This window comes from Camelus bactrianus, chromosome 20, assembly GCF_048773025.1.
Source record: "Camelus bactrianus isolate YW-2024 breed Bactrian camel chromosome 20, ASM4877302v1, whole genome shotgun sequence".
Lineage (NCBI taxonomy): Eukaryota > Metazoa > Chordata > Mammalia > Artiodactyla > Camelidae > Camelus > Camelus bactrianus.
In genome coordinates, this window is record NC_133558.1 from 22,198,961 (window position 1) to 22,215,746 (window position 16,786).

Below are 16,786 nucleotides of genomic sequence, written 5' to 3' on the forward strand. Positions count from 1 at the left end.
TCTCTATCTATACCAGTGGTTTGCAAGCAGGGCAATTCTGCTCCTGTCCCAGGGGCATTTGGCAATGCCTGGAGTTGTTTTTGGTTGTTATACTCAGGGCTAGGGAGGTTCTATTGGTGTCAAGTGAATAAAGGCCAGAGAGGCTGGTAAACATCTTACAATGCGTAAGATCTGCAGCCCTCACCCCAAATAAAAAGGATAATCTGGCCTAAAATGCCAATTAGTCTTAGCCTGTTGGCTGAGAAAACCCTGCTCTATATTCATCACTTAGAAGACTGCAGCCAGTCTCATAGCATTAGATACTGTCCATATGACATGACTCCCAAGTTTATATCTCCACCCAGACCTCTCTCCTAAACTCTATATCCAATGTGGATACACAACAGCTCACTTGATACCTCCATCTGGATGTTTATAGAAATCTCCAGTGTACCCAAAATGGACCTGCTGATCTCTCCTCACCTCTACACCAGCCTGTCCCCTCTCCATTGATGGCAGTTCTGTCCTTTTAGTTGCACAGGCCAAAAACCCTGGTGTTATCATTTATTCTCTCTTATACCCCACCCCTCTTCCAACCCATTAGCAATTCCCGTTAGCTCTAGCTAACGAACCAGATCCATACTAAGACCACTTCTACCTCTGCTGCTACCATGCTGATTCAAAGCATGCATTTTCTTCACCTAGATGACTGCACTAACTTCCCTACTGGTCCTCTGATTCTATCCTTGCCCTGTATTCTTGAAATGAGAGCCAGAGGGATCCCGTTATAACATTAAGTCAGACTACAGCACCCCTCTTCTCAAAATCCTTTAATGGTTCCCTGTGTCCCTCAGTGCAAAAGCCTAAACCTTTATAAGGGCCCACAAAGCCTTCTGTGATCTGGTTTCTATCCCCTGACTTCATCTCCCTCTACTCTGCTCCTACCTCACTCTGTTCCTTGAACAAATCAGGTAAACTTCCATCTCAGGGCTTGTACTGACTGTAATATATTCTTTCTCCAGAAACCTTTTGCAGAAACAAAATCTGGCTTTACAGGATATAAGACAGCCTCTTAAGTATGTTCTAGTTCTAAAATACTAAGCATGTTCAGAGGAAGATTTTAAATTCATCTCAGAAAAATATAACTCCAGAGATTCTATCTTTTGACCATAATCAGAGTATAGACAGGTTTTGTGACTTCAAGAGGTACAGGTGTTACTGTCACAAAAGTGAGTTAATGGAAATTTCTTTTCTTTTCTTTTTTTTGGAAATTCCAATGTCAACAAAAATCTAAACCCAAGTGACCAGAGGCTCTAGGGAATCTTTTCCCTTCATAGAAGCTGGAGAGAAAGGATGATTTCTACAGCTTGCATAGCAGCTTGTGGAGAAATGGGGTTTAGTAGTAGTGAAGTCACATAACATTTGGTCAATAATTGGCCTGACCCTCATTTGAAATGTCATAGTACGCTTTAGAAAGCATCCTCTCCCTAGCCCGCAGCTGTGAGCTCACCTGATAAAAATACGTACATGAACACTATTTGTAATTGGGAAGCAATGTAGTGGATCATTAAGAGAGCAGGCTCAGGAGTCAAAAACAACTGGTTTTGTTCATATCCTGGCTTTACCACTTTCTAGCTCCATGACCTTGGGCAGGTCATGGAACCTGCGTACCTCAAGTCTCAGCAACTGTAAAGTAGGGATAGTAACAGTGCCTGTATCATGGTCCTGTTGTGTGGACTAAATAAAGTAATACAAGTCAAACTGCTGCCACTGCCTCTGCCTCTGGGGAACACATACTGGGGCTGGGAGGCAGGGAGGTGACTATAGTTTTTTGTAGTTAACTTGTAGAACTACTTGGTTCTTTAAACTATGTATATTGATCATTTTAATAACAAAAAATTTAAAAAGTCCTTAGCACAGTGCCTGGCACATAGTAAGTGCTCAATGAACAGTAGTTTTACAGCTCTGACTACTGCACTCTCATTGGCCCCCATCGGAGAGTGGTGTGCTTCTGCTACCTGTCCCTTGCCAGAGGAGAACACAAGCTGGATAAAATATCAAATGACACAAGTTTTCCTTCCAGCTTCTTCCTGTGCCAGCTTTAAACCTTTCAGGGAAAGGGTTTGCACCTGAGAAGGAAGACTCAGGTTTCATGGCAGTGGAAAGGCTACACTGCCCTCTACTGCCATTAGCCCAGCTAAGGACACCAACCACCTGCCACTGGGTCAAATTCAGTGCCCTCTGTACTGGGCAAATGTTGGGCCCAATTCCACTAAACTCATCCCTTATTATTATGTTAAACTGATTAGCTACTTCAAAGTAGATAATAAGATCCACAAGCCATTAAATCCTCAGGCCCATATGGCAAAAGATTTGCCTTTTCCAGACCTCCCCCTATAACCTCTACTATGTTTCCAAACCCTCACCTACACAGAGGGAAAATAAATCTTCCATTCCTTATCCAACACAGATAGCAGCAGGTTAGAAGAGAGTTGATTTCTGACCTAACAGAAACTTCTCTAGGCTCCAGATCCAAAATGTACTAAAGGGTGATTGTCAGAGGGAGGAAGAGGAGCAGGTAGAAACGTGGGCAGGCAGGGCAGATGGCACTTGGCAGTGGCTGACGCTGGAAGAGCACGATGAACCTCCTGCAAAGATAATAACACGCTTCTCCTCCTGAACCAGCACTAGGCGGAAGTAATAACAGTGGCTCAGACTATAATCAGTTTAAAGGAGGAGTATATGACAAATACCAGCTCCAAACATTTTTTTTTAAATAAGAACAAACACAAAATAAGAGGCACAGTCCAAGTAACAAAATAAATGAGTTTGGAATTCTTTTCAGCTCCCCCAGATTGTAAATCATTACTCTTCAGAGAAAGGAAGCAAAGCATTTGGGCTGTCCTGAAAAACAGTTCCTTGGTTTGGGCCAGCCACACTCTTATTCTCAGATGTCCTGAATCAGATCATTTGGTTGTCTTGTTGTGTCCTACTTCTCTGTAAGGCCTTCCTGGAAAACATCTAGAAATTTTAAAAATTATGGGCAAATAAGAAAAAAAAGTATTTGATTCTCTCCTTCCACACCTCTATCGGTTGTTTTTTCCTACTCTAACACTGTCCAAACAGAAGCTGTCCTGGCCTTCAGAGATGAGTCAGAGTTAGAATTCATGGCAAGACTGCCTTGAGTCAATGGTGAGCACTGTGTGACTGTCCTCAGAGGTTCCTGAGCTAATCACATAAAAAGAAAGGGTTCATTAAAACAGCATCTAACCTTTATTAATACTTGGTCTGACTGTTCACTTGGGACAGGTCAGCCACAAATTGAGCTGATAATGAGGTCAGCCAATTTTTAACAAAAGCATAGAGTCAGATTTATGAATCTTTGGAGCAGGTCAGCATATACTTACCTTTCTAACTCCCTCTGACAGCTCTCACACAGGGAGGGGCAGGCCCTCTGTGTTGTGGGATGGAGCTAGGGCAGGCATTCCCACCCACAGCTTCCCCCCAAGGCAGAGCATGGAGTCTAGAGAGTTTACAGTTATTCAAGGGCAGCTGAGGAAGGGCTCCAGGGGTATCCAGTTCCTGGCACTGACAGATGTGCCATTATGTTGACATCCACCCAGCCCTCATAGAGCAGGTGCATGAAGCAATCTTTTCATTTCATCCTATCAACCTTAGCAAGTTAAACTGTAACTATGGAGGCAGCAGGAAACTGTATCTGCCTACTAAAACTCTGGTCACGGGCTTCCAAGAGCATCACGTCCTTTCCTAGCCTTAATGGCAGGCAGGGAATTTCTTTAGAGTAAATCAAATCTATTGCCAACTCAGTGATCCTTGATACCACATCAGGTACACCTCCTACCCATCCAACAAAGATGGTACCTGAGGTAAACCGAAGACACTTGCCCCAACTCTGAGCTCTAGGGATCTCTCATCCTTTCCACTTATTCATAAATAAGAGGGTTATTCATTATAAACGCCACATGGTTGGTGCACCCTGGAAATTAAAAAAAATAGTTTTTATTTTTTATCAACCAGGAAAAGAAGCCACTAAAGACTCAACACACAGGGGAACTCTTCAAAAAGAAGATGCCACAGGCAATCCTCAGTTTACATTAGAGCCACTTATTTCAACTCTGCTTCTTTCACATCTTGACGATACTGGTCATCAAGTCAGTTAACGCTTTCGCTCAACATAGCCTTCAGCCCAACAGGAGGATCTAGGGAAAGCCCAGGTTCATCTACTAATACCTTAGCCATGTGGCACCTGGATTTGAATGCCAGTTCTGCCTCTTGCTAGCTGTGTGGCACTGGAGCAAGTTACTTAGCCCCTCGGAGCTTTGGTTTTCTTATCAAAATGTGAAATGATACATGTAAAGTACTTGGCAGCACACCTGGCACATAAGAACTGTTTAAAAAATAACTCTAGTAGATTACCCCATCTTGTCCCTTTGTCAAGGATACCTCTTCAGAACCTCAAGCATGACTGCCTTTAAAAATAACCTATATTCTCAAGCCAAATACACAGTATTTAGAATTACGAATTATCTCTGCTTTAAGATATCCATTTAAGTACACTCCCATTCTTTTCAAAACCATTTGTAATTATTTCATCCACTGTTGCTCAAAGGAACACAATGCAACCTACTGAACTTATCCCCACTGTCTATCATCCTTATCTCCTGATCATATATCCCTTACTCATTCTGCCTTTAGCACTTGAAACTATTCTCCTAACATCATCCTTCCCGTCTTTCCAAATTTATCATTGTTGATGAAAAGCCCTTTTCATCAACTCCATCTCAACCTTCTTTAACTAACCACCAGCCATGCACACAAATTACACATTTTGACTGTGCTGTCCTCTACTGACCAAATGCATACTCCTCTTGACTGAACTGTTTGCATGTTTCATCTCCCCTACTGTATTGACAGCTGCTAGTTGGTAGGGATAGCTTCTTTTATTCTTCAAATTTCCTTACTTAACAACGTACACTGCTCTAAATAGTGCACAGATGTGTTAATAAATATTTACTGGTAACTGTCTACAGGCTACCCCATTCCTAAGGAGACCTAAGAGGTGGAGCTGACTCACCTTTAGCCAGAAAGGCTTTCAGAGAACTTGCTAGCGCTCACCTAAGTGCTTTCTGAGTAAGATTGTGCTTAACTTAAGGGGGAAAAAAAGAGGCTTCAATTTCTCTTTGGGGTCCAAGTGCCACATTCTCAATGCATTACAGCCTATAGACTTGGATATCTCCAATGAGAAGCTTTTCTCTGTGGTGCTACTACTAAATGATGCTACAGAGTTCATGAAAAAAATTAGGTAACATACTATGAGTTCATCAACCTCAAGAAATATCTCTAGAGCCTTACCACAGCCTGGCCTTTCCAAAACAAGCAGCATGTTAGGACCTCAATTAAGGGTGGTAGGTAATGCATTCTGATAACCTCCCACCCCCACCCTAAGCCAGGGCAATAATGTAGTTAATATGCATCAGTCCCTAAAGCCCTAAAGGAGCAAAAAACGACAGGTTCACAACTCGGGAAAATGAGTGCAGTGCCCTGGCCAGGAACACTAGTCCCCTCCTAAGACCACAGCAATGCCAGGTAGTTCACGGTTGGGTGAAGGGACTTCCACTACAGAAAGCATTGAGCAACTGGTTTTGTCTCCTCCAATTCTCATCTTCCCATTACATTTGGCTGCCTCAAAGTTCCCGTTCTAATAGGGCATGCTTAGCTTAGGGCCTGTACCACCAGGAATGGTCATAACCTGGAGGGTTAAATTTAAGGAAGAAAAATCTGGAGTAATGGCAGCTTAGAGGAAAATCTTTTATTAAAGAGTGTTAAGGTGTGAAGTCTTTCCTCAAATATAGGCAATTGACTTCTCTTATGTCCTGTATGACTAACATAACTCTACACAATCCTTTATAATGACTATCCAACCAATAAATCAATCCCTTGTTACACTACTACTGAATGAAGTTCCTCTTGCTAGACCATGAGGAGAAAGAGAATTCATATCACTGGGTTTCTTAATTTACCTCTTGATCTGGACCACATATAACGTACTGGTCAGAAAAATACTATTCTTACAACAGAGTAAGTTGTCCCTCAAATTAACATCAATTCTATTTTTAAAATTTTGAGAGTGAATGCCAACATGAAACAAGGAAAGACTTAACAGTTATATGATTATACAGGTGGATGCTGGGCCTAATATCCTACTTTACTAGCCAGAGAAGAACGCATAGGAATGTTCACAGGCTCTGCCATACGAATCACCTACAACAGTGAGCTCTCAGCATCAGGGCTTTATTCAACCAACCAAAACCAACAACCAGGAACCATCATTACCTCAGCAGAGTAAGGGAGGTACTGTTTAATCACCTAGCATAGAGAGAAACAGATCAAAAAATCAAACACCTAGAAGGTTGTCTTAGAACAATCAGAATATTTAAAATCATGATTAACTCAACAAACAATTCTCACTTATTCCTCACACATGAAAAGTCAAAATATCACTTGGGCCACTCTGGGTTGTAACTGAGGAGGTAGATGGGCCATAAGAGACTGGAAAGACATCAACAAGAAGACACGCAAACAAGGTAAATAAAGTGGAAGCCCAACAACATTTAGGATAAATAATTGAGATTGTCTTTTTCCTCAGGAAAAAATCCACCCCAAACCAAAAAAAAAAAAAGAAACAAAAAAAACCCAACCCCCCACCTCCGCCAAATACAGTAGAAAAGGTGTACCATTGTTCTACGCTTAGTATATGTTTACACTGGAGGCGTGGCTGGTGATATTTTGACTTTTTTTTTTTTATGCTAAAGGTAAAGAACTTTGTTCTTTCCAACACCCAAACCAGAGCAGAGAGACAACAGTAAGTTATAAATGTATAATATCCACAGGACATGGAGATGGGGAAGGGGGGAGGGGAGAAGGGGTAGGTTTTTGTGTTGTTGCGTTGGCAGGAGAGCTAAGCAGTCTTAAAGAACATTCTAGGCTTCTAAGTTTGCCATGAAGGGGTATCACAAATCCCAAGGCCCACCACCTACCCCTTCTCCTCTTCTCCGAGGGCACCTACCTTACTGTAAGTCACTACTGATAAGTTGTTTGCGTGACTGCTGGGGGACAGATTTACAGAGTTCTGTGAGAGTCTATTCTCATCTTGCTCAGTTTGGTCAGGAGCAGGAGCCCATGTGTTTTTGCTGATCGAGTCGAACCCGGAACCCCCAGGGTCTTTTAAGTTGTTTTCATCTGATTGTCGGTTCTTTTGGGGAGAGGCAAACGGGTTGAAGTTTCCTTCTACCTTGCGATGTGGCTGTGTGTTGAACTCCGTTTCAAAAGACGACAGCTGCTGCGTTACTCCTAGAAGTCCACCCACCTCCACACTGAGAATGACCCAGATGACATCTGAAACAAAAAAAGCAACTCATGTCAATGCCAGGCATACCCCCCAAGGTTCAAAGCAGCCATCACAGAGAACCCCCAAACACCACCCAAACTACAGAAAGAAATGTTCCTCTAAATGCTACTTTAGAAGCTTACTGACAAAGAAATCCAGTACATTTACACAGCATGCAGTTCTACATTTTTGGTAAAGTCAAGTTCAGACTCTGGTACAACTTCAGTAGACTTGTGGTAAGACCCATGAAACTATTTGTAAAAAGGTTACTTTCTGATTCTGATGCATAACCAAATTTGGAAATCATTACTACGGAGAACAATGATCAATATATAGAAACTCAAAAGCCATTTTCCCAGAATCACAAGCTCTTTGTGGTTTTTACTTTATTTTGCATGTGTCTGACTCAGGAAACTCAGCCAGGCATAACTCTTCAAAAAACAAAAACAAAAACAAAAACAAAAACCCAACTTACAATTTTTAAAATTGTAACTTATCAACCACTCCCCTATCTTTGAGGCATTAAAAGCTGAGCATATATTATCCAAACTAGGACAACTAAGAGTGAAAGGGGGAGCTATTAATAATTGAACCAGGACACAGGAGTAAACCAGCAGTAACTCTGATATATTAGAACAGATATCACCCTGGCTATTTTCACCATCTACGTGATCAAAAGATACTAAAATTTAGTATGCCTCAGACTTTCTAAAATAATCCAACTTAAAACCAACTCTGTCTTTCTGTCAGATAAGGAAATCCTACCATCCATACTGAAACCATAAGAGATTTGTTTTAAAAGATGCACCATAGAATTTTGGTCATAATTCAGTTATTTCCTCAACTGCCAAAGCCAAGGGTTCAAGAAGAAACGAATAAAGAAAGTGGTAGTTTCCTTTGCGGTTCAGCACCTCAATTCAGACAACGGTGGCATCTAGTTATTTTCCTGCTGGAAGGTTTCAAAAAACAAGCTATAGAAAGTCCAAGAGCCTTTTTCACGGCGCCTCGGAGGCAGTCAGTTGCTCATAATGAAGCTGAATATCTCTTTCCCGGCCACCGGCTGCCAGAAACTCATTGAAGTGGACGATGAACGCAAACTTCGTACCTTTTATGAGAAGCGCATGGCCACAGAAGTTGCTGCTGACGCTTTGGGTGAAGAATTGAAGGGTTAAGTGGTCCAAATCAGTGGTGGGAACGACAAACAAGGTTTCCCCATGAAGCAGGGTGTCTTGACCCATGGCCGAGACCGCCTGCTACTGAGTAAGGGGCACTCCTGTTACAGGCCAAGGAGGACTAGAGAAAGAAAGCGCAAATCTGTACAGGTTTGTATTGTGGATGCCAATCTGAGTGTTTTCAATTTGGTCATCATAAAAAAAGGGGAGAAGGATATTCCTGGACTCACCGATACTACCGTGCCTTGTCGCCTGGGGCCCAAAAGAGCTAGCAGAATCCGCAAACTTTTCAACCTCTCTAAAGAAGATGATGTCCGCCAGTAGGTTGTGAGAAAGCCCCTCAACAAAGAAGGTAAGAAACCTAGGACCAAAGCTCCCAAGATTCAGCGTCTTGTTACCCCATGTGTTCTGCAACACAAACGTCGGCGTATTGCTCTGAAGAAACAGCGTACTAAGAAGAACAAAGAAGAGCCTGCAGAATATGCTAAACTTTTGGCTAAGAGGATGAAGGAGGCCAAAGAAAAACGCTGGGAACAGATTGCCAAGAGACGGAGGCTGTCCTCTCTGAGAGCTTCTACCTCTAAGTCTGAATCCAGTCAAAAATAAGATGTTCTAAGAGTAACAAATAAATAAGATCAGACCAAAAAAAAAAGAAAGAAAGTCCAAGAAACTTTTAAGTATAAACCTTGCTAAAAACAAATATGAAAAACTGTCCAGGCTCCTAAATAACTGCTGCAAGGCTGACAGGAAAAGACAAATAAAACTTCATCAGTTAGCTACACGGGAATAACAGGAGTCCCCTTTACCGTGATTCACTTTTCAAAGTTTCAGTTACCCGTCAACTGTAGTCCAAAAATACTAAATGGAAAATGTCAGAAATAAACCATTCATAAGTTTTACATTGCACACTATTCTCAAGAGTGTGATGAAATCTCCTGCTATCCCAGTCTTTGGTCTGGGATGTGCATCACCCCTGTCCAGTGTACCCCCACTGTATACACTACCTACCCGTCAGTCACTTAGTAGCCATCTGGGTTATGAGATCGACTGTTGGGTATGGCAGTACTTATATTCAAGTTACCTTATTTTACTTAACAATGGCCTCAAAGCATATGAGTACTGACGCTGGCAATTCAGATATGCCAAAGAGAAGCCATGAAGTGGCTTCCTTTAAGTGAAAAGGTGAAAGTTCTCAACTGAGTAAGGAGAGAAAAAAAATCATATGCTGAGGTTGCTACGATCTACGGTAACAAATTTTCTTTCCACGAAATTGTGAAGGAAAAAGAAACTCTTGCTTGTTTTGCCGTTGTACCTCAAACTGCAAAAGTTACAGTCACAGTGAGCGATAAGCGCTTAGTTAAGATGGAAAAGGAATTAAATTTGGACAATGAGATATTTTGAGAGATAGACCACATCTCTATAACTTTTATTACCGTATATTATTATAACTGTTCAATTGTAGTTTAGTTGTTAATTTCTTACTGTGCCTGATTTTAAATTAGGCTTTATCATAGGTATGTTGTATGGGGAAAAAACCCGGAATATACAGGGTTCAGTACCATCTGCAGTTTCAGGCATCCACCCTAGGAGTCTTGGAATGTAATCCCTGCACATAAGTGGGGGACTACTATATAAAACAAATACACTAAAAGTGAAGGAAACTGAGGGAAACCCTCTTTGGATTGTGTTTGTTCTCAATTTTCAATATGGGTTCTACATCTGAGAAAGGGGATTGTGTGTGTGTGTGTGTGTGTGTGTGTGTGTTAAAGTATAGTCAGTTTACAGCATTGTAGGAAGGGGATCTTAAGTATCAGCCACAAATACTCGATTTAAGGTTAGTGGTTTGGAAGCTGTATTAAGAACTTGGTGTACCCAACAGCTAGGATCCAAAACCCTAGTAAGTGGAGATGCAGTGACATCTACTGTTCACTTCTATAATGAGCAACTCTTTTAACCTCTTGCTAAGAGGAAGTTAAAGTCACTAGCAGCACTAGCATGGATCACTGGAATGGGCATCCATTCCAGACATACTCAGCATTAAATCAAATGAGAATCTTCTTGTGAACTAGTACCGTAAAAGTTCAACCTATCGATTTAACACTGTAAGCCTGGAGAGGAAGTGTAGCACTGCACTCAGAAATCCGGAACAGTGCCAAGAATGGCGGATCAGAGGACTTTCATTGAAGACTTTCATTCGAGGCCCAATCTTGTAAACCAATATGATATAGGCCTGAAAGAACAATTCAATGGCAGGCAGCCTAAGGGAGACTCATTCTGTACTCTCCTATTCGAGGCTTCTAACTAAAGGCAACATTCCTTCACTCTACTGTTCAATTTCCCAAGTGGACATGCCTTGTCTTACAATACATTAATTCCTACTTTTTTGTCTTCCACCCGTTTTCCAAAATTCTTTAGAAGAACATCATACATTTAGCATACTCGGCTGCAGGTCATAGGCTTCTTAGCTCATGTTCTCTAAGCTCAGGAAACTAAACGCTTATGAGAAAGGATAGATTTTTCTGAAGGCTGTTTTCAGTATATGAGACTAATGACATCTCCCCCTGGCTTTGAGAACTTAAACTTCTTTAATATAATTCCCTGAGCCTTATTAATTGAGCCACTGCACTCCCTTCACCTTGGCTATTTTTCCATACTGTTCACAGGTTCTACAGAGTAACTGTAAAAGGAATGTCACTTAAGAAGCCACTGATAAATAAACACCAATAATAAACACTCCAGTTCTGATCCTCTAAAGTTATTATCATGATGGGTCATTATGAACAGCAAAACATGCCTTCTACATGGTACAATGTGAGCCCTCTAAGGTATTACACTTTTAGACCTCACATTTTAGAATGTGTTCATCTCATACATAATGTGTGTGTGTGTTTTAAATCAAACAAAGAAAAAGAATAACAAATATGGGCCCAATAGGCTTATTTCAGAGAGGTTGGCCATTTCCAATTCTTGCCAAAACACTTGATTACTGAGATTAAAATTGCCAGTCAGATATTTTACTATCTCTGATGATAAAACCACAACTGTAAAAACCTTAGGGGCCATCTAATGGAACTGCTTCACTTTCTAGATGAAGGATCTGAGGTCTGGAGGTAAAGTGATGGTCCCAAGATCAGACTTCAAGTTAGAGGTTGACCAAGATGATGACCAAGAACTCCTAGCTCTTATTATAGCTTTTTAAACCCCTACTTATCTCTTCCTAACAGGAAATTGAGGAGCCAAGTTTCAGGGAACCAAAGCTATAGTTAAGTCAGTTCCATTTCCCAGTATTTTTACCTACAGAAATATGATCTTTGACATCAATAACAAGAATGGGCCAACAGGATAGCCAAGAAAGAAGCCAAGAAGGTGTCAAATCTAGTCAGGGCTTAGTAAGCAAATGGAGAAACTGATTTTAGAATGTCCTGACTTGAGGTGATTTTCTTAAATGTGCCTGAGCCAGAATTCTGAATCTAAAAGGTACTATAAACAGTACTTCATTCAACTCATCCCTTTTACATATGATGAAACCTTTAATAATAAATATAAAATTTTAATAAGTACAAATTCCTCCTGTAGAAATGCGAGGGAAGAGAGTAGAGCCAGGCTGCAGTTCCTTAGCTCCTCAGAGGACAACTCCTGATGTCGGGCCAAGGCCCCATCCACAGCAGGGTGACTGCTGAAACAGCCTCGATTCAGCTCTGCTTCTCTACCCATTCTCACTCCCTACCCCATCTTGCCACAAGATGCATATTAAATTTTATTCTTTAGTTTAATATTATTCTCAGGAATTTCCTTTTAAGATGCAAATACCCGCCAAAGGAACCTTAACCCTATTATCAGATCAACCAATGGGCACAAGTTCACATAGAGGAGAAGAAAGAGAAGCCTAAGAAACAGCACTGGAAGCCTGGATGAGAGGAGACAGGAAGGGTCCCTGGTGTCCACACTAGGAAGAGGGCTCAGAAAGAAAAGCTGAAAAGGCAACAACAAAGAGACGATTCCTACTTCACAATTTTTCCAAATCATGCCCTATTTAACAATCATGAGCTTTTTGCCTTAAATTGTGGGGCGGGCAGTGGTAACAGTGATCATTTAAACACTTATGCATTTGCTTCAAGTCTTAGGTAATAAGGGTCCCTACTTCCTAAACCCAGTAAAATCAGTGCCATAGAACTGAAAGAGCAGAAGTATGTCTGAGACAAAAGATGAAAATCCTCAGAATGGGAAAACAAAAAGAAAAACAAAAACAAAAAAACAAAACCCTGCCATTAACTGGGCTGGGAGGAAAGACACAGATGAAGGCAGGCAAAGTTAACAGGAAACATTACATCTCCCACAGTCATACAGCAGCTGTAAAATGCTACACTGACTCTCTGAATGGCTACTGCTTTGTTACCAGTGATGTCCCCAGACCAGCTTTGTTACAGCCATCTACTACTGAGGATAAGATAGCCAATTGCTAAACTGCCCTTTGCCCCATGACAGCACCTAAATCCTAATTAATCCTCCCTTCTAATCCTGCCTCAGAAACAGCAGCCAATCCAAAACTGATCCACAACCCCTACAGGCTTCTCCAATCCTGCAGCAGGAGCCCAACTTTACAGAAGGGGCTTCCCTCCTCCCTTTTACTTCATGGCATTCCACAGTTCCCCTGGAGGGCCTTCCCTTACCACGTATGTCAATAAATCTGGTTTGGTCAGACAGGCTTGTTTCAGGAGATCTCTGAACCCAGATGCTTTCCTCTCTTCCCTCTCTCAGCCTCAACTCCTAGAAGCAGAGACTCCACCCCTGCCTAACAGACTTCCTTTTTGTACAACTGCCCACCCCTAACGTAGGCCCAGCTGACCTACATGAGGAAGGAGGAGTGTATTCATTCTAAGATAAGGAGGTCAGAAAAAAGAGCAGTAACTGCCCCAAGAATAAAAGGAAACCAGGAGTATATAGCATTCTAGAAGCCAAGTCATCAACTGGGTCCACTGTAGTAACAAATCAAGTTAAGTTGAGGATTGAGAACAAAAGATGGGATATAGCATCCTGCAGGTCACTGGTGATTTTGAGAAGAGCAGTTTTAGTGGAATGGTGGGGATACAAGCCTGAATGGAAAGAATTCGTCAAACTAGGAAATCAGAAGGTGGAAACTGCCATTACTGATACTAAATTTTCCAAGGAGTTTTGCTATGAAAGAGAGCAGAGAAATGGGGAAGAAGCTAGAGGAGGAAAATTAATAGCATTACCTTATACATAACAGAAATAAATCTAAGTAACTCAAGTGTCCATGAATGGGAACTGGCTGGAAAAATGATGACACATCTACCTAAGGGAATACACCACAGCCATAAAAAAGAATGAAGTTTTCTACAGTGATCTTTAGAGTATATTATGAAGTGAAAAAAAGTAAGATACAGATCAATATTTATAGTTATGACACTTCTTCATAAGAAAAGGGACACATTTATACATATTTGCTGGCGTCTGCAAAACAAAAGACAACACTGAATGAATAATTCATAAATGAAAAATAAAAATGAGCATCTACAGGAGGAGGGACTAGCTGAAGGGGACAGAATGGAAGGGAGATTTCTCTAAATATATCATTCCTAAATTTAGACTTAGGATCACAGAAATGTTTTACCTACTAAAAAACAAAAAACAAAAAACCACTAGGTCAAAGGAGGGACAAGAGTAAGGACTGGAGATAAAAAGTAAATTCCCAATAGATAAACAAGATTATACTGTAAAGCACAGGGAAATATACACAAGATCTTATGATAGCTCACAGAGAAAAAAAATGTGACAATGAATATATATGTTCATGCGTAACTGAAAAATTGTGCTCTACACTGGAATTTGACATAACATTGTAAAATGATTATAAATCAATAAAAAATGTTAAAAAAAAAAAAAAAGTAAATTCCCTAGGATGATGACTGGCACAGGGTGGGTGCTCAATAAATGGCAAATTATTTCTGCAGAAGTACTTAGCACTGTAAGTGATATTAAAAAAAATGTTTTCCGGGTTGCCCTGCTGGAAGTTAGAGTCAATGTTAAGATGATTGGTTATGTCTAACTAGCTGGAGGACTATAACAATGACAGTAAAACAGGCTTCTTATATAAAATCTAAGAGTTTATGATACCTGTAAAAAGGGTACATAATCTTTAATCCTCCTCCTCATTCATTAGTTTCATTGGGAGAAACAAAGCACAAAACTTTAAAAAAAACTGGCAATTAAAGGTGAAGAATGAAGCATTTAATCTAGCCTTTTTTGAAAAACTAAATTTCAGGAAAATAAATCACTGTTGATAAAGAAAAGCACCTCAGCCCCTTCCCCAAACTACTCCAGATAATATATGTGGGGAGAAAAATGTACTTTGTAACCCCTAATTGAAATGATTCAGGCAACAATCAATGAAGAAAACCAGTAGGCAAAAACGTTGATTGATGGGGACAACCTCTGCAATGAAGGGATCAGGCTGTCACCACCTGAACCCTTTGACTGATCTCAGCATCGCTAAGAGCCAAAAATTGTGAAAAAGAAGAATAAAGTTGGTGGTCTCACACTTCCTGATTTCAAAACTTATTACAAAACTACAGTAATCAAAATACTATGATACTGGCAGGAAGACAGATATATAGACCATGGAATAGAATAGAGAGCTCAAAAATAAGCCCTCACATTTATGGCCAAATGATTTTCCAGAAGAGTACCAACCATTCAATGGATGGTTTTTTCAACAAATGATGCTGGAAAAATTGGATATCCACATACAAAAGAACAAATTTAGAGCCTTACCTTACACCATATACAAGAATCAACTCGAAGTGGATCAAACACCTAAACATAAGAACTAAACATCTTAGAAGAAAACATAGAAGGAAAGCTTCATGACACTGGATTTGGAAATGAGTTCTTGGATATAACACCAAAAACACCGGCAACCAAGGAAAAAAGACAAATTGGGCTACATCAAAATAAATACTTTTGTGTATCAAAGGACACAATCAAAAGAGTACAAAGGCAAACCGTGGAATGCAGAAAATATCTGCAAATGAGTTATCTGATATTAGGCAAATGTCTAGAATCTACAAAGAACTTCTACAAAATAAAATAACCTGATTTTAAAATGGGCAAAGGGCTTTTTGCCTCCATGCATCTGAGACAGAAAGATGGGTTACCAGAAGCGCTACTGGAGCCATCCAAAAAAATAAGGCTAGGGTTCTGGCTCTTGCTGAGTGCTCAAATTTGCATGGTCTGCTCCAGAAATATAGCCTCAATATGTACCACCATGCTTCCATCAGTACACAAAGGATACAGGCTTATGTTGGACTAAATGAACTGCCTAGAATGGGTTATCCAGGACATCTACCTTCACACAGAAACAATACTAGTTCTTTGTACATTAGGAAAAAACAAAACAAAACAAAACAAAAAATCCCTTTCAATTGTAAGTGTTTTAATGTGAATGGAATAGTCAATTGACTATAGAAATCTTCTTTTAAAATTTACTATTGTTTTCTCAATGGATTCATCTTCAAAATATGTGGCTTATTTTCTCTCAGTCATAGAAAAGCATAAAAGTATTCATGCTGGGGGCGGAATGGGCAAAGGACTCGAAGAAACAAACTGAAGGGCCTAAAAGCACTGGAAAAGATGTTCAACATCATTAATCATTAGAAAAGTACAAATCAAAACCATAATGAGATACCAACTCACACTCATTAGAATGGCTACTATCAGAGAACAGAAAATAACAAGTCTGGGCAAGGATGTGGAGAAATTGGAATCTTTGTACACCATTGGTGGGAGGGTAAAATGGTACAGCTGCTATAGAAAACAGTATAGCATTTTCTCAAAAGCTTAAAAATAGAACTGCCATATGGTCCAGCAATCCCACTTCTGGGTACATATCCAAAAGAACTAAAAGCAGGGTTTCAAAGAGATATTTGTATACCTGTTTTCATAGCAGCATTATTCATAATATCAAAAGGTAGAAGCAATCCAAGTGTACATTGATGGATAAATGATTTTAAAAAGTGTGGAATACACATACAATGGAATAGTATTCAGCCATACAAAAGTAGGAAATCCTGAGGCATGCTACAACTTGGATGAATCCTCAAGACGTATGCTAAGTGAAATAAAAGTCACAAAAGGACAAATATGATGTGATACCACTTATATGAGGTACCGAGAATAGTCAAATTCATAGAGACAGGAAGTAGAATGG

General features: G+C 40.3%; 1 protein-coding gene and 1 pseudogene across 5 annotated transcripts in view; one reads left to right on the forward strand and one right to left on the reverse strand.

The window, feature by feature from the left end:
* The window catches only part of ILRUN (inflammation and lipid regulator with UBA-like and NBR1-like domains), a 92,988-nt gene that overhangs the window by 11,502 nt on the left and 64,700 nt on the right, over nucleotides 1-16,786 (reverse strand). For 2 of the 5 annotated variants that reach the window (XM_074348517.1, XM_074348515.1), the window contains 2 exons: nucleotides 7,067-7,395; nucleotides 6,334-6,366 (listed from right to left, as the gene is read on the reverse strand). In XM_074348517.1, the coding sequence (XP_074204618.1) occupies nucleotides 6,334-6,366; nucleotides 7,067-7,395 (362 nt within the window). The remainder of the gene's footprint in view (nucleotides 1-6,333; nucleotides 6,367-7,066; nucleotides 7,396-16,786) is intronic. The other 3 variants (XM_074348518.1, XM_074348516.1, XM_074348519.1) reach the window with 3 other exon arrangements.
* On the forward strand, nucleotides 8,395-9,229 carry LOC105064197 (small ribosomal subunit protein eS6-like; annotated as a pseudogene).